The sequence below is a fragment of the Aquarana catesbeiana genome, linkage group LG02 (assembly GCF_042186555.1).
Source record: "Aquarana catesbeiana isolate 2022-GZ linkage group LG02, ASM4218655v1, whole genome shotgun sequence".
Lineage (NCBI taxonomy): Eukaryota > Metazoa > Chordata > Amphibia > Anura > Ranidae > Aquarana > Aquarana catesbeiana.
In genome coordinates, this window is record NC_133325.1 from 555,964,245 (window position 1) to 555,975,188 (window position 10,944).

Sequence of the window (10,944 nt, forward strand, 5' to 3'; positions counted from 1 at the left end):
TTTGCCTCCTCCCCGCTTTCAAACTTGCCTTTCTTCACGCAAATATTGGCAGCTCTTCTCACTGCCATTCAGCAGCTGTTGTCTCAGGGGATCATTACCTCCGTACTAAAGAAGAACACTTTCAAGGTTTCTACTTGGACCTCTTTGAAATTTCCAAACCAAATAGACGTATTCATTCTGGATCTAAAGACTCTCAACTTGTTTTTCTGGGTTCAGAAGTTCGACATGGAAACTGCCAGATCAGTGATTGCCTCCCTCATGTTGGGAGACTTTCTTTGCTTCAGTAGACAATTGGGATGTCTACTTGTACATACCCATCTTTCTGTCCAGACTCTATTTCTGTTTTGTGATGGGCAACCAGTATTACCAATTTGTCACCCTTTCCTTTGGCCTACCCTGGGATAGACATCCATCCCTCTGCTCTCACATCAGGACCTCGATTCTTGCTTGCATGTGGGTTTTGAGTCTCGTAGTTGCCTCCTTTGAAGATGTACCTTCAGCCCAGTTTCACTCCAGAGCATTGCAACATAACGTTTTGGAAGTGTGGGAAAAACAAACCTGGTCCTTGGACCCCCCCCCCCCCCCCCCCATGTGTCTGGCCCACAATGCCAGAATCTCCCTGGCCCGGTGAATTGCAAACCCTGCGCTAGAGTCAATGGAGCACTTTCCTGCAAAGACATGGAAGGTTCTCATGACGGATGCCAGCCTATCGAGCTGGCAAGGTGTTCTGAATGCCCTCTCTGTACACAGAACTTAGTTTTCAGAGGAAGCCTGCCTTCTCATCAACATCCTAGACCTAAGGGCAATTCAGTTGTCCCTTCAGTGCTATAGCCCTCAATTGTGAGCATATCCAACAAAAATGCAGTCAGACACTGCCACAGCTGTGGCCTACATCAACCATCAAGGGAACATCAGAGGTTGCCTGAAAGTTCTTTCTTCCCTTTGTCCTGCTCTGAAACATCCAAAGGCAATTTCCTTCCACTGTCTTGACGTGGTACGTGCCAGGCAACCAGTTTCACTCATTGTTCTTGTAATGGACTCTCACAAGGGACCCCTTGTTTCTCGCTCCACCCTTGCTAGGTGGATTAGACAAGTCATCTTTTTGAGCCTATAGTATGAAGGATAGGGTTTCTCTCTTCCCTGTTAGGTCACACTCCAGATCTTTTAGTGCTTCCTGGGCTTTTCAGCATCAGGAATATGTTTCTCAGTTTTGCACGGCTGCCACCTAGTATTCTGTTCACACATTTGTTAGGTTCTACCAGGTAGATCCTTCAGTCTTTTTTTGATGCTAGGTTCAAGTGCAAGGTGCTACAGGCTGTTCACTGAGTTCTGAGTTCTGCTACTATTATATGGGCCTGTTGGCAATGTTGCTGTGTTGCCCAATCCTCATTGTACAGTACATGACACAGGTCCCTCAATAAAACAGGTTATCTCAGTGTGGGAGGGGTTATATTAGGGATGTCTTTGCAGCTCTTTTTGACAGTGTCCAATCACCTGAAAGTATCTGCATATAACACGTACTCAAAACTAAAGACCCTGTGTACTGTATTTCAGTGGTTCTCAACCTCAGTCCTCAAGTACCCCCAGCAGGCCATGTTTTGGGAATTTCCTTTAGATAAAATAGCTGTCCAAAATACCAAGCCATTGACTCTGATTTAAAGCACCTGTGCAAGATAAAGAAAAACCTGCAAACATGGCCTGTTGGGGGTACTTGAGGACTGAGGTTGAGAACCACTGCTGTACTCCATAAAATGTACTTTACTCTTATTTTTATACAGCATGGGATTTCCTCCTCCACTAACTCTTTACTCATCGGGATTGGAAGTAAACAGGCTCACTCTTTTTCTCAGTAGAGTGGGAATGGGTAAAACCACTGCCATTTTTATTGCAGTCTGTGTCCCTGGGGAGATTAACCTCACTTTTTGTGTGCCAACGGGTGACACAGCAGTAAAGGCCTGGAAGAAGTTCCAACAATGTATCCAAAACAAAAAAAATGGTTTGGGCTGCAGTTAGGCTTATAACAGTTATTCAATAAACTATTCTTCTAGATCTGATTAACCTGAGAGTACTAAGGGCATGTAAGAAATTGTTGTGTCTGACATGTTGTGCAGGATGGGTCCTAAATGTGGCTGGCTTTGTAACAGGGCACATTTCACAATAGAGACAATTGCTGTCTATATTAAAGGCATTTTTTTTACTCACCAACACTTTGCTTACTACTGAATGCTCCAAAAAAATTTCAACAACCATCTGACATGCATTCAGCAGTCAGTGCAGTATAACTGAGCATTGACTGACATTTACTATAAAAAGCAAATGTCTCTCTACTAAATATCTGACGTCTTGCACTCAAGAGCCAAGAGATGCAGGAGTACTCTCTGGGTGGCACATCAGTAATGGTTGTTAGTGTCAGCACTGAGCTTGTTGCTCTTCCTGAAAACATGACAAATGCTGCTGGGCTTTAATGTATTTTTAATTGTATCAGGCTGACAGCTTTTACATCCTGACACACTTTGTATTTTTGTTTACAGATGGCAATGCTATTAAAACTTCAAGAGGCTGCCAACTACATTGAGTCTCCAGACAGAGAAACCTTGTGTGACAGTGACCTCACTTCCACCATCTGAATGCCAATAGCCTGGCATTCCAGGGTTGATATTCCATTCAAAAACACACATACCCACAAGAAATGGTGAAACTGGAAGTTCAATCTTGAGAGAGCAAGATTGGAGCATCTCAGAACTGAGTTTGGACTCACTTTATTACCCTTGATTCTACTTCAATAATTATGCTGCCCTACTTTGAAAACAGAAGGAGGAATCTTACAACACATTTAAACATGGATTTTTATTTCTAATCTTTTTTCTTCATACAGCAGGTTTGAGGAGGAAAGTGGACTTATTTTGCAATTATATATTGTTTCCTATAAGTTAAGTTTATTTCTAAGGTTTCATTACTGGCGACCATCTAATCTCCACATGTAGTGTCTTCTTTGCCAAGGACGAAAGGCAGCAAGTGTTGGACAGTTATTTGTGGACGGAAATTGGAATGGAGGGTTTTTATTTTTAAGACTGTTAATAGTATAACTGTACTTCCTGGGCGCAACTAAATGTCAGATGGATCTGCAAACAATCATTCTTATGCCACTGTAGATGTGACATTCATGTGTCAGAATTTTTGGTCACCACCCATCTCAGAAGTGTGAAGTGCATTCCTATCGCCATATGCATTCCTCATACCATCTTTTGTGGGAGATCCATTTTATGTCCCCCAAACTTTTTTAAATTCAGAATGCAGTAGCATGCCAGACATTGTATTCTGAGACTATACCACCACCTATGGATGTGGGATTATTTAGAATTTAAGGTCAGCCTTACAGTTTTTTTATTTTAGATGTGCAAAAATGGGGGTATGTGATATTGTGGTGTAGGAGAGACCAGTGACAAACACATTGTGGAGCATGACGTGAACGTGCATATGATTACAATTAAGAGCCTTACAAGAAGAACATGGGTACAATACAGGATTACATTATGCAACAGATACACTAGGGAGGGAATTTATGAGTAACAGACTCTATCCATATATGGTTTTCCAAGAAATGTGAATTTTTTTTCCCATTTTTTTCAATCTAATTTTTAGAATGTGTTCCAGAATGCCTGTGTTTTGGAAATGAGTCGGATCTCTGCTGTGTAGACCTCTAGGCAGGTAATAAAATACACAAGACCTTAAAAGAATAGTCGGACAAGTTTAAACCAAGTGCTAAATACAAGAAAGCATTAAAGCATGAAAGATATTGCTCTCTTTAACCAGTTCAGTATTATGAACAATTTATCGTTTACATCACATCAGTGTACAGGATCTAATGTGCATGCAGCCAGACCGTTGACTTTCTTAGCATGGAGTAAAGCCATCCAGCTCTAATGTACTAGCTAAACAGCACTCTACTTCCAGAATGACTTTATAGAAACCAGTGTGGCAGATACAAAGATAACTCTTTAAAATTGGTGTCATAGGGGGCTCTTTACACACTGGAGCTGACATGTAAACAGAAGGAATAATGCTCTCCTCTGATGCATGGGATGAGCCAATAAATCTAAAAAAATAAAAGCTACCTCATGTTCAAGGAGTTACTAATAAAATCTCAAAAAAAATATTAAAGCAATGCCATACTATTGTAAGACATGTTTTTTTTTTGCCTTTACATTTATTGTGAAGCTTTACTGAACATTATCAGCTATTTCAGACTGCTTGTGGCCTTTCAGTTTGATTACTGAACAAAGGTTAGCCACGTGCAGGAGAATTTTGCCCTTGAAAATGAAAGCATTGTCTGCAGTGTACCTGTTCAATGTTATGATTTTACAGGTATAAGTGCTAATATCTTTATATTACCTTTTTATTGCTGAGGCTAATTGCAGTTTAAGTTTACTATTCTTTAGGCCCTGTAGATACAAATGTGCCCATTTCCTACCTTCATAGACCAGACTCTCCATCACAGTGAGGAAGAGCATTTGCTTCTTTTTTTTTCCACGTCAGCTCTTCTTACAGTAAAGGTGTTATGTCATAAGTGCCCACAACAGTGCTGTTTCGATTATCATTGCACCTTGTGCTATTTAACCAGCAGTTAAAGGTTAGTCTGATGCAGGAAAACCTACAGATTACTATTCATTTGCAAGATCCATATGGTACATTACTGGTAACTTGCACATTTTATGTCAAAGAACAAAATAAGGCTACTTTCACACGGGCGGGCGCTGGCGGTAAAGCAGCGCTATATTTAGCGCCGATTTACTGCCGTATTAGCGGCGCTATTCAGCCACTAGCAGGGCGGTTTTAACCCCCGCTAGCGGCCAAAAAAGGTTTGCAGCGCTGCCCCATTGTTTTCTATGGGAAGGGGAGCTTTAGGAGCGGTGAATACACTGCTCCTACAGCGCTCCAAGGATGCGGCTTGCAGGACTTTTTGGACCGTCCTGCAAGTGCACAGCTCCAGTGTGAAAGCCCTCGGGACTTTTTACATTGGAGTGAATTGAGCGGCTCTTTCAGGGCGCTTTGCAGGCGCTATTTTTAGCACTTTAGCGCCTGCAAAGTGCCTCAGTGTGAAAGCGGCCTTAGGATTACTTACAAATATGAAAACATGCAGTACCGTTGAACAAATTCTGTTTTTCATGTTATGCCTGTCCTTATAGGAACTGCATGGATTAGTTGTGGAAACCATTGCCTTCTCAAACACCCTTAATTAGCAGAATAGGTGCAATTGCCTATTTTCCCAATATACTTTATGTGTGGGCACTTCTAAAACTTTCCTATAGATGCCTTTTTAACTTACTATACCATATGCATTCTCTGTACTGGATGTTTATCCTGTAGTGCTAGTAGGTTGGATTTTTGGGTGTTTCCATATGTTTCGATGGTAGTTCCAGTAGTTAAAATTCAGCAGTTTGTCTAATTTAGGAAATGAACAAGGAAGCACATTTGCACTTACTTAAATGTGATGCCTGTCTAAAACAATTCCTGGTTTGTAAATTAAAAACTTTAAGAAAAGTCCCAATTTTCAAAGTATAACATTATAAGGACTCTTTCCAATTTTAACTTTGTTCAGATTAATATATTACTGAAATATTGTTTTTATACAGACATTTTTTTTTCAGTCTGCTTTTCTCTCCAATATCATATAGTATCTTAATAAGAACCACAAAATATAAAACACAAGTCCAAGTATATAACAGAGCTAATCATAAAATGTAAAGAAATACATGTAAAAGTTTCTTCAGGTCTGAAAATTGAATACATTTTCAGACTAAATTGCTATTATACATGGTGGGAACAAGTCCATTAAACACCTTATCAAACACTGCAGTCAGCTTCTTCATAGCTTAAAATGGCTGATTACAAATGAATAGGATGCCATGCCTGCGTTTCCTACAGAAAAAAGGTGCATGCACCTTCTTTAAAACGTGGCCTGCAGGGAAATCGCATTGTCATTCCTGCACCCGCAAACACGTTTAGTTTCTACGTGCGTGGAGGTGCCATTCACAATAAATGGCAGCCTCGCAGCAGGACGTTTTCACTGTAGGTAGCTGTGGTATGGGAAGCGCTGCAATTCCCACAGTCCCGTGCATAGGTTTAAACCTAGCGTTAAACTTAGTTGAATATGAAATATCCAATATCCTACTAAGATCTAAAAATTGTATAAAATATATAATAAATAAGACAACTTGTGTTTTAGGTTTAATGGTGCTTAAAATGTACAGCTAGTAAACTTTATCTTTTATGAAGGTGGCACTGGTAAAAAAAGGCATCTCTCATGTAACAACAGTTTAGAACCTTTCAGTCATCGTGGGCCATTGGTGAAAGTGTGTGGCAGAAGTAACAGGCAAAGCAATTGTTAACAGGCAAGGTCCTCTTGTCAAATTTATGGCTAGGCACTGCTAAACAGGAAGAGCTGAAAGTGCAATTTTTTAATGGATGCTTTCTGCTAGCATTGCACAATTTTATGTGTGATGCTAGCGTGCTGCAGAAACTGTACTTTTTTTGCAAATGTAATTGTGTGTACCCTCTTTAGGGCATCCTCATACTATTGATATATTGTAACCTGATTTGTCTTTTGATTTAAAGCACTCGACTCAGCTAAATTGCTAAATTCTATACATTTTTTTTTAATCAATGCTGTAAATTGTGTTATTATGTATTTGTTGCACTTTATCATTTTCCGCATTGCTGGTCTCTGTGGTATAGCATAGATAAGCACTCCTGTGGGGGTGTCATTCAATAACTATAAGCTTTATGCAGTGTGGGGTAGGGGGAAGGCCACTGGCCCATAAATTTATAGATGGGCATAGACATTGGTGCTAAGATTAGGTGCTCATTGTCTTTCAGATAGGAGGGGCTTGTGTACAGCTGTCTGATGCAAGTCGTCTCTTATTATTGGCAGTAATGTTTATTGTAGTAAACATCCCTTGGTGCTCACAACAGTGTCATCCCCTGGACATATAGTGTCATTACACCTACAGAAGGGATTAAATAACAGCCTTATGGTGTACAACAGTTTTGTGCATTTTGTACTGTAATGTAGGATAATGACATAGTAAAGAGTGAGCCCAACAATGCTATGAAAATTAGTAAACTTTGTAAAAATTTTCCAACATGCTAGAAAATTTTAATGATTCAGAAACAAGCCTGAACTGGTATTAGAATTCACATGTGTTCAGCTAATTTGTGAAATAATATTAACATTTATGTTGTCAGCGCTTACTCTTACTATTGTTAACAGAGGCTACCCATGGCCATAAGAAAGTCTAAAAAGGCTCATTATTGTCTTCAGAACAATCTAATCTTGTTTCAGTCAAGCATGCAGGTTTATGATTCAGAGTTGGCCCTATCTCAGGGGAATAGCAGCCATCTGTGGAAATTGATTTTGGACAATTGAGTTTTTCCTTGAGGTAAGACAACCCAGGGCTGTGCGCAAAGGTCACAAGGTGTCAATAGACATAAAACTGATTGCTTAGCAGACTGTCATTGGCCTGATTGGACACCAATCATCTTATGTCTATGGGTAGACAGAGAGTAGCACACAAATTGCAGATTCATGTTGTTAGCTGCCCGGGAGACAAAAAGTGAAGGTGACACTGTTAAAAGAGATCTTTCTCTGTGCCTCCCTCTATTTCCTATCACTGTGAGCATTTTTTTTTTTTTTACGTGAAAAATTAAAAAAAAAAAAAAAAAAAGTGAAGTAGGAATTGTTCACCATTTGTCAGTTGTTATCAGTTATTATTCATGCAGAAGTAAAGGCATGTATATAGTCAACACCTTATTTAGAACTGTATGCTTATTCCTTAATGCTCCTCCGAAAACTTGTTTTTGACTTTATTATGCAAACACAAGAGGTACAGTGTGGGTACAGAAGCTCCAGATAATGTATTCAATTATGTCATTTGTATGTCTTCATAGACTACACTTGAACAGTTGTACAATTTAGTAATAATCTATTTTATTTTGTGTGTTATTACTGTCATTGTAAAGGACCCGTAAGCCTAAAACACTGGTTGGCACATAAAAAATAGCTACCGAAAACACTTGCAGGTTGAAGATTGGTTTACATCACTGGGAGCTAGGTCCAGTTGCTTCAGTTGTGGTTTTAACCACTTCAGCCCCGTACCATTTGGCTGGCCAAAGACCAGAGCAATTGCGCGGTCGTGCGACGTGGCTCCCAAAGAAAATTGACGTCCTTTTTTCCCCACAAATAGAGCTTTCTTTTGTTGGTATTTGATCACCTCTGTGGTTTTTAATTTTGCGCTATAAACAAAAAAAGAGCAACGATTTTGAAAAAAAAGCAATATTTTTTACTTTTTGCTATAATAAATATCCCCAAAAAATATATAAAAAAACATTTTTTTTTCATCAGTTTAGGCCGATACGTATTCTTCTACATGTTTTTGGTAAAAAAAAAAAAAAAAATCGCAATAAGCGTTTATTGATTGGTTTGCGCAAAAGTTATAACGTTTACAAAATAGGGGATAGTTTTATGGCATTTTTATTAATAATTTTTTTTTTTACTAGTAATGGCGGCGATCAGTGATTTTTATCGTGACTGCGACATTATGGCGGACACATCGGACACTTTTGGCACTATTTTGGGACCATTCACAATTATACAGTGATCAGTGCGATTAAAAATGCATTGATTACAGTGTAAATGTGACTGGCAGTGAAGGGGTTTACCTGGAGGGGGCGCTGCAGGGGTTAAGTGTGTCCTAGGGAGTGATTCTAACTGTGGGGGGGGGGGGCTATGTGTGACACGACATTGATCACCATTTCCGATTACAGGGAGCTGTGATCAGTGTCCTGTCACTAGGAAGAACGGGGAAATGCTTGTTTACATCAGCATTTTCCCGTTCTTCATCTCCGTGAAATGATCACGGGTATCCCCGCGGACATAGAATCCGCGGGACCCGCGCACCTGCTATGCGGACCTCGCGAGATCACATACATTAACGTGATTTCGTGCAGCGGAGCCAACCTGCCGCAGTAAAACTGGGGCGGCTGGTCCGCAAGCGGTTAAAATCTCGAAAGTAAGTTAAAAAAAAATGGGTTCCCCTGTATGCACTGACCCATAACTATAAAATTGTTTCTTAAGTTGACACGACACTTAACCCTTCCAGCATTGGTAGCTGTAACACTTCTCTTACCCAACACTGAAAGTTACATCCAACCGTCAACACCCAAAGTAAACCCAGCCTTTACAATATCTATAAATTGTATGTATTTGTTTCCCCTCTAAAGAGTTCACAGTATTATCCCTGACAGCACCTTTCTTGCTCCCTAAAAGACCAACACCATCTTTGTTTGAGCACCATCCAGAGTCAGTGTTATGATATTTCCAGTAAGTGAACACTTTGGGGAGTTAGCTGAGGAAATGCTTTTCTCCTGCCTTAAGCACACTGGGGACATCATTCCCTAGCATGATCTTCTCAGGGCTAGGCACTGAAAGTTACATCCAACCGTCAACACCCAAAGTAAACCCAGCCTTTACAATATCTATAAATTGTATGTATTTGTTTCCCCTCTAAAGAGTTCACAGTATTATCCCTGACAGCACCTTTCTTGCTCCCTAAAAGACCAACACCATCTTTGTTTGAGCACCATCCAGAGTCAGTGTTATGATATTTCCAGTAAGTGAACACTTTGGGGAGTTAGCTGAGGAAATGCTTTTCTCCTGCCTTAAGCACACTGGGGACATCATTCCCTAGCATGATCTTCTCAGGGCTAGGCACTGACAATTTGATGGACCTCAGTAACTGCATTTAATTAAAAAAGGTACTATTTTTAGACAAATTCTATTGCTGTATATTGTGGTGCGTCAGGAATCTGTTTATTCAGATTTGTAAAGTTAGTAGTCGGTCTGCTTTAACCTAGCCCTTACACTTTTCCCAGTGATTCCCCTTATGTTAACCCTTTCGGCCTCATTCACATGGGCATACTTGAGTGTACACCCGTGTGAGTGCTGTGTTTACCCACACGGGGATGTACAGGTGTTTTGTGCATCCCCATGCAGGCAGTTACATTTATGCTAATTCGGATAGAGCGGCCCCATGGACACAGCCGCTGCTTCCATTCTCACATCATTGTGGGTGCGGGTCCCTGAACACTCACTGGTTGCATTCAGGGACCCGCACCTACTCAAATATCTAATTGGGAGCTATGGCTGTGTACATGCTGCTGCTGCCTGCACGGGGATGCATGGAACACCTGTGTATCCCTGTGCAAGCAATCACATGGGCATATGCCTGAGTACACCTGTGTAAGTGAGGCCCTACCCAGACACTAAGTTAACTCCTATCATTTAATCCCCTTCTTAACCTTAACCCTTAGGGCTCATTCATTTGAGCCCTTGCCCCATGGCAGATTTGCTTATTGATGGCCCTAGAATACAAATAAAGCAATAAGCCAGTCTGAAATAGCTGATACTATAAAACGTCTTAAAGCTGATCTTCAGTCTTACCTTTAGCCTTGCACAGTTGTAAAGGCTCCTGTACAGAAGTTGCTTACCGATTTCACTATCCACTGTCAGTTTGTCACAGTATGTATTAGAAGCTGCAGCAAGTCTGATTAAGCCTGTCCCATTTCATGATTGGAGGATATCCAACATCCTCGAGTCCTTTCCTCCACAGTCTGAATGTCCCTAACCTATCATTCATTGGATTTCACTTCTTTCTATCATAGAGGGTTAGCATCACATGTGGTCATTACCTATGGCCATCTGACTAACATCCACTCATCAAGGCATTTTGATATTTACATAACTCCTCCCAGGAGCCAGGCCACTGCTTACATTGGGGCTGAGGGCCCTTGAGAGAAGTACTGAGGCAGGGTTCTGTGATGCTTTCAGGAAGCTATGTACAACACTTGGCTGACCGCACCCACCAGCCATGATCTGCCATCATTGCA

General features: G+C 40.7%; 1 protein-coding gene across 11 annotated transcripts in view; it reads left to right on the forward strand.

The window, feature by feature from the left end:
- The window catches only part of NAV1 (neuron navigator 1), a 289,382-nt gene extending 281,020 nt beyond the window's left edge, over positions 1 to 8,362 (forward strand). For all 11 annotated transcript variants that reach the window (XM_073615982.1, XM_073615983.1, XM_073615984.1 and 8 more), the window contains one exon: positions 2,532 to 8,362. In XM_073615982.1, the coding sequence (XP_073472083.1) occupies positions 2,532 to 2,627 (96 nt within the window). In that variant the 3' untranslated portion in view covers positions 2,628 to 8,362. The remainder of the gene's footprint in view (positions 1 to 2,531) is intronic.
- Positions 8,363 to 10,944: the final 2,582 nt, after the last annotated feature.